Consider the following 14,648-nt stretch of genomic DNA (forward strand, 5'->3'; position numbering starts at 1 on the left):
TCGGGATCGGGACTGTGACAGGGACCGGGACAGGGATCGGGACTGGGAACATGAGAGGGATCGGGACCGTGACAGGGATCGGGACAGGGATCGGGATAGGGACTGTGACAGGGACCGGGACAAGGATCGGGATCGCGACAGAGATCAGGATCGGGACTGTGACAGGGACCGGGACAGGGATCGGGACTGGGAACATGAGAGGGATCGGGACCGTGACAAGGATCGTGACAGGGATCGGGATAGGGACTGTGACAGGGACCGGGACAAGGATCGCGACAGGGATCGGGATCGGGACCGTGACAGGGATCGGGATCGTGACAGGGACCGTGACAGGGATCGGGACCGGGACCGTGACAGGGATCGGGACCGTGACAGGGACCGGGACAGGGATCGGGATCGTGACAGGGACCATGACAGGGACCGTGACAGGGATCGGGATCGGGACCGCGACAGGGGCCGGGACCAGGCTCCCCTCAGCCGGTCCCGCCCTCAGCCGGTCCCGCCCTCAGCCGGTCCCGCCCTCAGCCGGTCCCGCCCCGCCCTCAGCCGGTCCCGCCCTCAGCCGGCCCCGCCCTCAGCCGGTCCCGCCCTCAGCCGGTCCCGCCCTCAGCCGGTCCCGCCCTCAGCCGGTCCCGCCCTCAGCCGGTCCCGCCCTCAGCCGGTCCCGCCCCGCCCTCAGCCGGTCCCGCCCTCAGCCGGTCCCGCCCTCAGCCGGTCCCGCCCTCAGCCGGTCCCGCCCTCAGCCAAGATGGCGCCGGCGGCCTCAGGCGGCGGTGCCGCTCCGCGCCCGCTGCCGGTGCTGCTGCTGCTGCTGCCGGGGCTGGCGGCCGGTCCCGCCGGGATGCTGCAGCCCCGGGACACCCCGTCCCGCGAGCGCAGGGAGCTCGGCGGCCTCTGGAGCTTCCGCGCCGATCTGTCTCCGGGCAGGGACGCCGGGTTCGCGCAGCGCTGGTACCGGCGGCCGCTCCGGCAGGTAGCGGGGCGGGCGCTGCCATCCCCGGGCACGAACCGGGCCCGCTGTGGGGCTCCGCTTCTTTCTTCTCTTCCTCTTTCCCTGCCTTATCCCCCACCGGGCTCGGGCCCGCTGTGGGGCTCCGCTTCTTTCTTCTCTTCCTCTTTCCCTGCCTTATCCCCCACCGGGCTGGCGGAGCCGCTGCCGTTCGCCCCACGGTGCTGGCCCTGTCCCGGTTGTTCTTGAGGCAGTTCCTAATTAGCTGATGCCCCTGGTGATGCTCCGAAGGCAGGCAGCGTTTGAATGAGCCCCATTCACCTCCAGGTGTCCCGTGCTGCCGGAGCCTGGCGCAGCGCTGAGCTTCCAGCAGCACAGAATCAGCAAAAGTGTGCCTGTAAGGGCACTGGGAATTGTTTATTCCAAAGTTTCAGAGTGTTGGTAGAAAAGTTTTGGTGTGTGGTTGGGATCTGCTTGGAATTTAACGGCATTAGCTGGCAGAAAAGAATTGTGGATTTTATGTATTAAAATGGATAAGTCGTTCATTATTTCTGTCTTTAGCCTTTTGGCCGATTTTGTTGCTGGATTGTGGAAGGAGAGAAGAGCTGAAAAGGCACTGTGCTGCTGGAAGCTTTGCAGAGGAGAGGAATCCTGAAATATGCCCCTTCAGAGAGAGGATTAGATGAGTGCACTCCACCTGTTTTAGAGCTCAGAGAATCTCCCTGAAGGACACACAGGTTCTGGCCAGCGGAGGCAAGGGTTTTCCTGCATCAGATACCAGAAACTCCTCTTTTCTGTCCAAGGATCTTCCCACTAGGATTTTCTGATGAGGGCCAGTGCTGAGTCAGCCATGCACATAATGCCCACCCTGGGTGCCCGGACCTTCCTCATTCCATTTCCTGAGGCTTCCTCAGGAAAGGAGAAGCTGCAGAACTGCTTTGTGCAACATCCTGAGTGCAGAAAGTGCTGAAAATGAACGGCTCTGTTTGGCAACAGCCCCTGGATTCCTCAACATTCAGTGTACTGCGACACTGCCTCCCTCTCATCTTCACACTGGAATAAGCAACTGAATGGATTCTGTTGTAATTCCAAGGAATCTCTGTTGCTTTCACGAAGTGAGGAGTGCTGAGCTGATCCCAGATAGTTTCCACAGGGAGAAAAATGTCCCAAAACATCCATTACTGCCCAAAACATCCATTATTTTGTTACACTTTTACTACATCTCTTAGCTGACAAACAGCACCACATGTGCATTGTCTCTGGCACATTGTCCTGGAGTTGTGCAGGAGAAAATTCCCACTGAAACAACAACCTGGGCTTGGGTTTTTCTCTCCTCACTTCTCTGATTCCGTGACTCCAGAGCTATTAATAAAAACAATTCATTGTACAGCAGGAGTGGAAAAGAAAGGAGCAGCTTCTTCCTGTAGGATCTCGGCAGTTTTTAAACAGCTTTTCCCAAGTATTTCCCCTTGGCAAAGGCATTGTAAGGCTGTTAGTGGAAGGGGGACACCTCCAGTCGTAAAATTCCTCTTTTTAATATCTCTGTTCTTTCCTTTTGCACGCAATTCCTGCCAGACCGGCCCTGTGATTGACATGCCGGTGCCTGCCAGCTTCAACGACATCACTCAGGACCCCAGCCTGGAGAATTACATCGGCTGGGTGTGGTACGAGAAGGAGGTGCTGCTCCCCCTGCGCTGGCTGCGGGGCGAGCCCGCCCCCAGGGTGGTGCTGCGCTTTGGGAGTGCCCATTACTACTCCATCGTGGTACGTGCCTCGGGGGCTTGGCCCTGTGCTTCCTAAATTAGGCTGGACTAAAAGAAAACGCGTCCCTGCCTCGGTTTTGCATCCCCTTCCGAGCTCGTGCCTGTTTTCCCCCCAGCAAGGAGGAATTCCAGTTTCTCTTCTCCGATCCTGCAGTTTTAGGATTTTGGTAACTGTGAAAAACGCCAATCACTTGGTTTTTAAAATTTTTAAAACCTTAATAATGATAAAATGGTTATAAAAATAGTAATACAATTAGAGTAATAAAATTTAGAGTTAGGACAGTTATAAGAGAATAAAAAGCAAAGAATTATGGATATCTGGATGCTCTTGAACACTAAGTCACAAAAAGCATCCCTTGTGAAGAAAGGAATACCCTTAAAAGCAACAGCCTCTTGCATATTCATATATCTCATACATGAGATACATAAATTCATTGCAAATTAAGAACTTTTTTTGGTTTTGTCAACTTCTTAATCTTGGTGGTTCCAAAAGGATAGAGAGAAGGTGGAAGAATTTTTGTCTTTTCTGATAAGGAGGTGGTAACTTTTTATGGGCCCCCTTTGCTGACATTTTTGTGTGAAGAGTTTATTGATTATCTCATCTTCCTGCTTGAGCTTGTAACAAATCCAATATCACAGAGTTTCTCTTTTAACATTATGTTGTAAGCTAAAACTACATTTAACACACTATGTAAGAGAATTAATACATCATAACTTTCTAACATTACACATTATAATATTCATCGTAACATTTGTGAAAAGCCAATCATAAAATATGCATTTTTCACAGTAACTAAACATTTCCTGATGAATGGATCTGCCCCACACTGTGTCCCTCAGTGACACTTGATGTGACCCAGACCTAGCTCCCAGCAAAGGGATATCCCTCAAAGATCAAGGTTGATCCCTCAAAGATCCTTTGAGGATCAAGAGCCAGGTGTTCCTTGTTACTGGGCTTCCCTTCCCTGTGCTCTGCTGACCCCAAAATCCCAATGAGCCATTTTTTGTGTCTTTCCTTGCAGTGGGTGAACGGGGTGCAGGTGGTGGAACACGAAGGGGGGCACCTGCCCTTTGAGGCTGACATCAGCAGCGTGGTGCAGGGCAGCCCAGGCACCCTGTGCCGCATCACTGTGGCCCTCAACAACACCCTGACCCCCCACACGCTGCCCCCAGGCTCCATCCAGTATATGACTGACAAATCAAGGTGAGTTCTGGCGTGTTTTACTGCTGGGCTCATCCCAGGGCTGTGGGAGAGGGGGACTTTGTTCAGCTGCTGGTTCAGAAATCCCTGCATGGGGTTGTCTTTATGGTGGATTTGTCGGTGGAGCTGTGAGGAGTTTAAGCTGTGGTGTTGTGGGGAATCTGCAGTGAGATATTGCATCTGTTTTGTGCACAGGGGGCTCAGATTGGGTGATTTGTCAAGTTGAATCCAGGGCAGGTTTGAGAAGCTTGGATTCATCTAGGAGCTGCAAGTACCAGCTCTCCTGAAGGATCAAGATCTTTGTTAACTTCTTTGTTAACTGCAAAATCCTTCAGTGTAGCAGCTGACAGACAGATCCAGCCTGTTATAGAGATACTTTACATGATTATTTTGCACTGCCAGCATGCACATGCTGCCTTCAGCTTATATTGAAGTGTAATGCAACCAGTTCTCCTGTCTTGCTCACTCAGATACCCCAAGAACTATTTTGTGCAGAACATCAGGTTTGATTTCTTTAATTATGCTGGGATCCACCGCCCAGTTGTGCTTTACACCACTCCTGCTGCCTACATCGACGACATCACTGTGACAACCACTTCGTCAGACAGTGTTGGTAGGTCCTGAGCTGCCTCAGGCTCCAAATGGAGGTGCCGAGGGCAGCAGGGAAAATACCCTGCACAAGTCTCGATTGAATTTGTTCCAGTGGCTTTTCCTGAGGCTGTCTCTTGCAGTCTCTGATTGTCTTTTGTTTCCTCTGAGCCAGGCACGGTGCAGTATCAGGTGTCAGTGGTTGGCAGCACGGCCAATTCCTTGTCCCTGAGTTTACGTGACCAAGAGGGGAAGGTGGTTGCTACAGGTGATGGCCCAGTGGGAGAGCTCAAAGTCCTCAACCCAAACCTCTGGTGGCCTTACCTGATGCACGAGAACCCTGGATACCTGTACTCCTTGGAGGTAAAGTGGCATTTCCTCCTCTGTGGGTGTGTTTAATAGGGTTAACCACTGCCATATGGCCCATCCTGTGTCCTCTTCTCTCACGGGCCCTGTGTGTGTGACCAGAGTGGCTCTGCTAATTAGGCAGTAATCAAATCAAGCTTTGGAAGCTTCTGAAGGGTCTGGCAGGGAGAAAGGCATTCCTGGAGCGTGCTTTGAGGTGCTGGCCCTTCACACTGAGTCCATCCCCTCTGGGGAGATGATGAGTTCAACATATGGAGCCTGGGAGGTTCTGTGGGAGGTAAGGATCAGTGGTGATGTTCAGGTGCAGAAATCAAGGGAGGATGAGCTGCTCTGAGTTTCCAGGGACTCGGGGTCACCCCTGGGAGCAGGTGATGTGTCAGTCATTGCTTGGCATCAAGGTGCAGGGCACAGAAATAGCCTGGGGGCATGCCATGGGGAAAAGACACTGAAGTTTTTTGGGGTGATCAAAAAGGATCACCCAGGGGCTCATTCTTCATCCTTCAGCTTCCACACCTTGGATTTGTATCTTTTGTTCATTAGACCCGGCACCCCTCGAGCAGCAGCAGTAAGGAGCAGGCTGTGTGCCGAGGCAGGGCTGGGAAGGGATGTGGGGCCAGAATGTCCCTCCCAGACAGGGGAGGGAGCCCTGGGCATCCGTGTGAGGATCCCTCCTGTTCCTCCCTGGCCATGCAGGTGCAGATGCAGGCCCAGGTGGGTGGGGCTCTGCTGGAGGACGTGTACACGCTCCCGGTCGGCATCCGCACCGTGCACGTCACCAGCACCCAGTTCCTCATCAACGGCAGGCCCTTCTACTTCCACGGGGTCAACAAGCACGAGGATGCAGATGTAAGTGTGGCACCCAGGGCCACCTCAGCTCACACTGCCTCCCCTCCCCTCTCCTCTCCAAGGAGCTGTTTCCTCACAGCCTCCTCCCAGGCTAAGCACTAAGAGCACACCATGCCCGGTCCTGCCATCCCTCAGGACACATGGATGTGCTGGAGCATCTCCCAGCCACAGCTTTCAGCCAGACATGCTGACAGTCACTCAGTCTGCTGTGAGGGTGGGGAGGCCCTGGCACAGGTTGCCCAGAAAAGCTGTGGTCATCCCATCAAGAAGCTTGCCCATCCCTGCAAATGTTCCAGGCCAGTTGGACAGGAGCAACCTGGGGTAGTGGAAAGTGTCCCAGCCCGTGGCAGGGGGTGGAATGATACGAGCTTTAATGTCCCCTCCAACCCAAACCCCTGACTGTGACAGTGGCTGTCGGGCTCCCCACCCTGGGCAGGGCTGGGGCTGGACCAAGCAGGAAAGCTGTGTTCACAAGGGCTGGTTGCTTTCTCCCCACAGATCCGTGGCAAAGGCCTGGACTGGCCCCTGATTGTGAAGGACTTCAACCTGCTGCGGTGGCTGGGGGCCAACTCGTTCCGCACCAGCCACTACCCCTACGCCGAGGAGATCATGGACCTGTGCGACGCCTACGGCATCGTGGTCATCGACGAGAGCCCAGGGGTGGGCATCAAACTGCCGTAAGAGCTGCCCAGCACACCCTGCCCTCGCTCCCCTGCTTCTCTCTCAGCTCTTCCCAAGTGTCCCGTTGCTATTTTTACACTTCTGTCCTCGGTGTCCCACCCGTTGTGCTGATAATGAGAGTACTTTGTTCTGTTTGGAAATCTCCCGTTGCGCCACAACCACCGGTGATGCCTCATGATGTTGGGCAACCAGAGGGCATTTTGCCACATTTTGCCACATGGCTCCATTAACGAGCCCAAACCACGGCCCTGAACTGTGCAGCAAACTTCGGGGAAATCGGGCAGAAGCCATCCTCAGCATCAAGGCTCTGCTGTGCCCAGAGGCTGAGTTTTCACAGGGCAAGGCAGAGGGGATGGATTTTACACCCTTACCTCCTCCTGTCTTCCAGCGAGAGCTTTGGGAACAAGTCCCTGCAGCATCACCTGGCTGTGATGGAGGAGCTGGTCCGCAGGGATAAGAACAGGCCCTCAGTGGTGATGTGGTCAGTGGCCAACGAGCCGGCGTCAGAGCTGCCCCCAGCTGCTCACTACTTCAAGTAAGTGCCTCTGCTCCTCATCTCCTGGCAGATGATGCCTCTTCTTCCTTTGGGATGGCACAGAGAGGTAGTAAAGGGAGGGCAGGCATTGTTGGAAACCCCGGAACTGAACCTGTGGGTGCAAACTAAAATGGAACTGCTGCACGTGTGGAACTGATGCTCAGAACTGTCCTAATACCTTCGTTCTGAACCACCAAGACTCCAGAAAATTCCCAGGAGTCCACTTGGTTTGAGCATCTCTTCTTGAGCTAAGAGTTTAGTAAAACCAGACCTGGTGAGAATGGAATATTCTTCATTAACACAGGAAGATGAGTGCTGAATCCTTTGAGATTTACAGCAAAGCTGTAAAATAACTGGCCTTTCTGAACACAAGGTTCTGCAGTTAGTTCTGCTTATTTGTTCTGTGGCTTCCCACTTCAAAGCCACTGCTTTGAGTCCCTGCAGCCCCCTTGGTTTATTTCTAAAGAGATTTAAGCTTTGGATAGCCCAGGGGCAGCTCTGCTATGGGCAGCAGGCTGTCCCTGGGAGCTGAGGTGCATTAAGAGAGAAGTGTGAGTTTCATTCTTCAGGATGTTCCACCACCTCCTGCAATGCAGCAGAGCTTGACTCTCCCATTCTGTCCTATCTGCCTCACTCAGGGCTTCCTCAGAAGCATCCAGCCTCTGCCTGCTGTGGCACAGGGCCTCAGGAACACATCCCAGGAGTTGTTCAGAAACTTCCCATTGCCCTTTTGACAGTTTTGTCCTCAAACTCAACTGTCCCTTCAACTTCTGAGCTGCTGGCACCACCCATGTGCCTGTGCTTGGTGTGCTTCCACTCTGCTCTTTTTCAGGTGGCGTAGCATGCACTTGGTGACAGATATTCTCTTTATTTCTTTAAAACACTAGCTGCTAAATCAAAAGCAGCTTTGGGGGTGGAAGGACAGAGAGCCTGGGGAGAGGGGGCTGTGCTGTTGCTGAATTCTTGCTTTACTGTTTGCAAACAGGACAGTGATAGCTCACACTAAAGCTCTCGACCCCTCCAGACCAGTCACCTTTGTGACAGATGCTAATTACGCTCTTGATCATGGTGTAAGTTTGCTTTATTTTCTAGCTTTTTCTTTTTTTTTTTTTTAATTCATGCATTAAATTTCCTTCTCTTGTCACTTGTATTATCCTCCTTTCCCCCCACTCCTACCTAAATTTACTGGAGGTATTTAGCTGGGAAAGGCTAAGGCAAAATGACATTTTTGTTTCTAGTAGAAATCACCTTATCCTGTTGTTGTAGTCCAGCTGAAAAAAAAAGGGATCTGTAAGAGAGAACAATTCTTTGTGTGCAGGATTATGCCCCTGGATTCCATTAATATTGTCATGCTTTGCCATGCCATTGATTTGGCTTACTAATGCTGAGGATTTTCACTTGCAATTAAGCCAAAGCTTAAACCTCTTTAGAATACTCACAACCCTTGTGGAAGTCTAAAGGAAGCTTTGCTTTAATTCCTGCTTTCAACTGCTCTACATCTTCTTTGGCAGATGTGTGTTTGTGTTGAATAATCTAAAAGCTCCTCCAGCTCCACAATTAAAGCTCTAGAGCTGGATAAATAACCAAAATGCACTTTCCTTGGATTTTGGGACCTTTCATAGCATGGCCCAAGGATTTTTAACACCTGTATTTGTTTCCAGGGTAGATCCTTGTACAATAATCACTTCTAGCAGGTGAGTTGGTGCTGCCACACATCCCTGAATCCAGGTTACACTTTGGATTTCTTGTAAAATGTCCTCTAATTGGCAGGAATGACTGCAACTCTCAGGTTTTTCCTCCCCCCTGCCCCAAAAAGAAAACAAATCTCTGATGGCTTTAAATTTGAAGGAGCCCAGCAGGGATCTGCTTTTGGATATCCCATTCCCACTCTGCCCAACTGGAGGAGCTCAGGCAAACAAACCCAAAGAACAGATCTCTCATACACTGATGTGGTATTAGAACTTTTTTTTTTGTTTGTTTTATTACAAAACATGTTAAGAGAACATTGAACAAGTTACATACAACATCACTTTATTTTGAGGGGGCTTTGTGCCCTTTTATCACACTGTCCATGTGGTAGAAATGGCAAATAACTTGCAGAATGCTTTAGTCTTAGTATTGCACCATTGATGCACAAAATTTAGTTGCTAGTCAAAATATTTGACCACTCACTTAATAATCACATTCCAATACTCAAAAAGAAAAAGTACATCTAAATGTACCAGCAAGCCAGAGACATCTCGGAAACAAAAAAACTTCTAACAAACCTGAGAATGAAACGTGTTGATCTTGTCTAACTCTTTGCTGTGACTTTCTAATCTGTAAGAAAAATGCCAAATTAATGCTGTTAGCTTATTATATTTATCTTTTTTTTTTTTTTTTTTCCTGGGAAAGATATATTTGGAGGGCCTGAGTGTAGGGGGAAACAATTAATTCAATGTGTAATGAACCTGGATTCCATTAAATGAACCCAAAGGAGGATTTAGATTTACAAGAGAAGGTTGAAGTCTGTGCCAAAACACTCTCACCTTGTTTTATGCAGGCTCCCTATGTGGATGTGATTTGTGTGAACAGCTACTTCTCCTGGTACCATGACCCAGGCCACCTGGAAGTGATCCCACTGCAACTCACAGCCCAGTTTGAGAACTGGTATAAAACCTACCAAAAACCCATCATCCAGAGTGAATATGGAGCAGACTCAGTGCCTGGATTGCACAGTGTGAGTCTTGTGGTGTTTGCTCTTACAGGGCAGCAAATTGGAACTGGGAGAGGCTGGCACCACTGGGCCTGGCTTTGCTGGAATTGGATTGGGATCCTGCTCCACCAAAACCAGTGAGCTTTGCCACTCACTTTGTCTGCTAAAGAGGGCTCCAAAATCTGGCCTTGGCAGTGCTAGAAAAGGCTTAAACGAAAGCAAACCCTGGAGAATGGAGGTTCCTGGTGCTGGCCCATGCAGGGGGGGTGGCACTCCTGTCCCTGCCATGACAAAGGCCACCAGGGGAATTGGCCCTGGGAATACCTGGAATTGTGTGTTTGCTAATCACAACAGCAGCACAACTCACAGAGCAGGCAGCCCCAGGGTTTCAGTTCAGGAAGAGTTCTCAGGCAGAGGGACTGGGACTGTTTGTGCCCTGAGCCTGTTCTCCTGCTGCAGGACCCCCCCATGATGTTCACTGAGGAGTACCAGCAGGCCATGCTCAGGGAGTACCACTCTGTCTTTGACAAGAAGAGGAAGGAGTACGTGATCGGGGAGCTCATCTGGAATTTTGCTGATTTCATGACCAATCAAGGTGAGCTTTTATTTCTATTCTAAACACCTCTCCATCCTCCCTGGGACTTTAGTGGTTGATGCCACACAAACATTGTGCTGAAGGGTAGGACAAAAGGCCCTCTGTTCACCAGGACAGAGCACAGCTGCTTTTGTCACAAAATCCAGCACGACCAGAGCCAAGAGGGAAGGTCCTGCCAGTGCTTAATTCACCCCTTCTCCTGCACAGATGCTCCCAGGAACATGAGCCAATGCACAAGGGAAGCTTGTAAGGGACCCAGATTGCTCCTGGTTTTTGGCCACCCTCAATTCAGAGCTTCAGGCAGCTGTCAGGGACATCTCACTTGCTTCCAGTGTCACCTACAGCTGCCCTGGGAACAAAGCACCTTAAATAATCATAATTTATTGGTCGAGGTTCAGAGGAGCAGTTGCCACACTGGCACACAGCTGTCTCACCATGACACACCATCCATCATTAACAGATAAGTGCAGTAGTCACAAAGGAAGGGAAATTCCTTAATTTACAGTGCAGTCCCACAGAAATTAAACAATCATAACCCAGATTTAATAATGAACCTGTTCTGCTTATGCCATCTGCAGTGGGTTGGGTGGTGAGCAGTCAGGGAGAGGGAGGAACAGCACTAAAATCCCCTGCAGAGCACCAGGACAGGCATTAGAAAGCTCAGTGATGGCCATGGCCAGAAAAGCAGCATCAAAGAGGACTGAGAAAACGTAGACAAGGTCAGACACAGATGCAATTCCAGTCTCTCTACATGTTGCAATCTTTTTCTCTAATTTCCTATGAAAATTAAAACAGGCAGAAAGGAGCCAGACACCACAGAGGACAGTAAAGAGGCATCACCATTTCCTCCATCCAATCTGAAGGTGGAGCCAATCTACAGCAGATAAAACACTGATCAGTGGCTCACCCCAGTTAAATGTCCCAGCTCAGCACTGGAAAAACAAGGACCTGCAGCTGGATTGCTCTGTCCCACCCATGGCTCCTGCCGAGCTTCCCTGCTCTACCTGACCGTGCACAACAGAGTGCAGAGGTCTCTTCCACCTGGCCTGCTTTAGTACCTACACTGGAACAGCTCACAGCAGGGCCTGGAAGAGCTTGGTTTGTACTTTTATTTTCTAACTTCTCTGCAGGGACCACACGAGTGCTGGGGAACAAGAAAGGAATCTTCACCCGCCAGCGCCAGCCCAAAGCTGCTGCCTTTGTTCTTAGGGACAGATACTGGAAGATTGCAAATGAATCAAGCTGTCTTCCTCCTGTAATAACATCACATTCCCTCTTCCTAAAATGAAAACAAAGGGCTTAGTGGCTGGGGATTATGTTGAACTTGTTATTAAATCTCTGTTTAAATAAGTTTTATGCCTGATTCAAGTCTTGCAAGTCCCATGCGATTTCTAGTCCACCTGAAGTAGTTACTGTGATGCAAAGCAGATCAGAAACTTTTGTTTCCTCTGCTTATCCATGTCTGGAGTCTTCTTTTTTCCAGACAGGAAAACAAGTATTCACTTTCAAGGAGCTGAAGTTAAGAAATCCTGACTGAGGTATCTGTTTATGGCAAAAAAAGTTAGAAATATTACATGATACAACTCAATGATGAACTTAAAAACAAAATCTAAGTTACTTTAAATGAACATCACATCCCCCTAAACCAAATGAGGTTTTCCAGTTAAACTCCCCTAAGAGTTAACACTATTGAGATCACAGCAAACTGTCCACAGGATTGCAGAGGAGCACAGTTTGTGCAGCTGCTCTGGCCTGACAGGATGGATGTGTGAGAAATCCTGAGCATTCCCAGCAGCCAGGACGGGTGTGAACCACCCAACATACTCCAACAGAGAGTTTGGAATTCCTGTTCCAGCAGCAAGGTGGAATGTTACAGAGAGAGGGGCTACATCAACTCAACTTTAAATCTATTTATTTTACAGTACCAAAACTGCCACTGTCAGACACAAACTGTGTCTAACAATGCCACTTCCAGTGTGGAAGGGCTTCCTTCATATTAAATGTCACCACAGGAAGAGCAGCCCAGAGGGAAATTCTGTTCCAGACTTTTCTGAGAGTGGCCTGAAGCCCTCTGGGGCAGGGCCAGGTGTAAATCCCTGTGCTGCTTCAGTGGTGTCCCTTTAGGGCTGCACACCAGCATGGATCACACCAGCACTCACAGCAAAACTCGGAATATTTAGTCTGTAAACTTCCCAGCACTGTCCCAAAAGCAGAGGCTGCCCAATGCATTTGGGAAGTTTCAGTTCTGGAGTTTGATTACTGGAATTCACAGATTCTGGGTGAAACTGGTGCCATGACTCCTGTTCTGCAGCTGTCTCTGGGTGAGTGGCTCAGGGAAGTGACCAAATCTGGCCGTATAAAGGAAATATTTGCTTTTCTGTTGTGTGCTGGCCAAATTCTGTTCCCTTCAGAGGTGGTACACGAAGAACCAACAGCACCTTCCACCCTGCCCCAGCAGAATAAGGACACAGATTTTCACTGCAGACTCCACAACAATTTTTCTTGTGTTTTTAAGGGAAAAAAACACTACAGCATTCCTCACACTGTGCTAGGCCTAGATTTTCTCTAGAGCTAAACCCCAGAATATAAAACTATGCACAATAAAAAGACATTTGTTCAAACACACCATGGTACGAGCAATTCCCATATTTAAGCCCACTAGCAGTGTTTGAAAGTCATTTCAACTTCTCCATCATCTTTTAAAAACTCATTTTCTTCCCCAATTTCAACAGACCTGACCAAAACACAGATGAGGATTTGACACTGGTCACTCCTTACAAACCAGGGCTCAGCTCAGCCTCCCCCCCAAAATCTGAGCACACATTTGAGGGTTAATTCCTGCTTGTTCTCAACAAACCCAACCTTGCCCAGCAGCTCCCTCTCCAAATCCAGGGACACATCCAGCAGTTTCCAGGGATTCTGTGGTCGGTGGGACCAGCTTTGAGCAGCCCCAATAAAGCAGAAAGTGATAAAAATCACAAGCTTGGTTTTTGTTTTTTTACTTTTTTTTTTTTTTTTTTTTTTTTTTTTGCTTAAAGAACTGTAAACATTGAAAGCCTCAAGTCAACGCTGCTCAGCCTTTACACACAATGCTCAGCCAGACAAAAAGCTGCAGGAATTCTACTGGGAAAACTGGGATCTGGGGAGAATCAAGTGCTTTAACGCTTCTACTGCTAAAAACACACAAGGTCTTGGAAAATAAACCACACGACTTGGTACAATTTCTAGAAACAGAATTACAGTACTGACATTAAAAACAGTTTCTAAGGCTCAGACTGAGTCCAAAAAGGCCTCTGGTTGGGTTCATTCAAGCTCTTATGTTTGGACTGCATGAATGCAGCATAAGAATGATTGCAGCAAGACATCCACAGGAAATTTCTACATTTATTTTTGTTGGTTTTTTTTTTCTTTTATACCAAAAAAGTTATGTGCAACAAATAGAATTCGTACATATTTACATGGTTTTTTTTTACCTGTTAGCAAAATTGTATCCTAAACCTCCAGTAGAGAATCTCTCAGCCTATATTGAGAAAAGGAACAATGACTCCATTTTAAATGGGTGTTGGATTTGGAGTTGAAAGCACTGGGAATAAATAGTTGATGGAACATACTATACAGAACAAACACCTAGTATTTAGGCCATGCTTAACACAGTTTTGTGGTAACAGAATACTCCATATCTTTTCTGGACCAGTTTAAACAACATTGGCAGAACCAAATCCAAGCTCTGATCTCAGCCCACATAAATTAGGAGCAGAACTGCCTGAAGCACCTCATCAACCTCCTGCAACAACTGAGACTACAGCAGCACAAAAATGCAAACTCCAGCATTCAGAAACCTCCTCAGCAGACATCTGCTGCCACCTCAGATCTCAAAGGTGCTCGGGAATGTTTCACTGGCCCCAGTGTCACAAATGTTTCACAGGAAGAAACTCCCAAGAATATTCATTTCCTCCACGAGACTGGAGTGCTTTGTTGGCCTTAAAGAGTACCAAGTACCTTACAGTAAGAGGATTTCAGGAATGTTTAATTCCTAAGCAGGGTTTGGGATGAGGTTTGTTTTTTCTTTTTTTTTTTTTTGTCTTTCCAGTCTGCCCCTCACTGTAAAATTTCCAACTCAGGATATTCCATAATCCTAAAGGAGTTCTGGGATTCTGAGAGCCAGAGGGGGGCAGGAAGAGCCCAGATTCAGAACCTCTGTTTGGATACTGTGAATTTTATCCCTTCCATTCTCCTGAGTGTTGAAAGCACAGCAAGGATCTCTGTAACACCCCCCTGTCCCTTGCCAGCCCAAATATCATTTACCTGCCTTTACCCAGACTCCTGCATCCTTGAGAATTTTTAGGATTTGCCTTTGGATTTGTAAGGGTAAAACCAGTATCAAGCACACATTTCCCATCACATTTTGGCTGGGGCAGGCAGGGGGGCA

The 14,648-nt window shown here is 49.0% G+C and overlaps 1 protein-coding gene across 1 annotated transcript; it reads left to right on the forward strand.

The window, feature by feature from the left end:
* The first annotated feature begins 741 nt into the window (after nt 1–741).
* On the forward strand, nt 742–11,569 carry GUSB (glucuronidase beta). Its single transcript, XM_021550904.3, has 12 exons — nt 742–973; nt 2,525–2,713; nt 3,735–3,916; nt 4,384–4,526; nt 4,677–4,864; nt 5,561–5,713; nt 6,212–6,390; nt 6,783–6,929; nt 7,915–7,999; nt 9,472–9,648; nt 10,084–10,219; nt 11,350–11,569. The coding sequence occupies exons 1-12, from the start codon at nt 749–751 to the stop codon at nt 11,505–11,507; spliced, it is 1,962 nt and encodes a 653-aa protein (XP_021406579.2). The 5' UTR covers nt 742–748; the 3' UTR covers nt 11,508–11,569.
* The last annotated feature ends 3,079 nt before the right edge of the window (nt 11,570–14,648 follow it).

Source organism: Lonchura striata, chromosome 19 (assembly GCF_050655825.1).
Source record: "Lonchura striata isolate lonStrDom1 chromosome 19, ASM5065582v1, whole genome shotgun sequence".
NCBI lineage: Eukaryota > Metazoa > Chordata > Aves > Passeriformes > Estrildidae > Lonchura > Lonchura striata.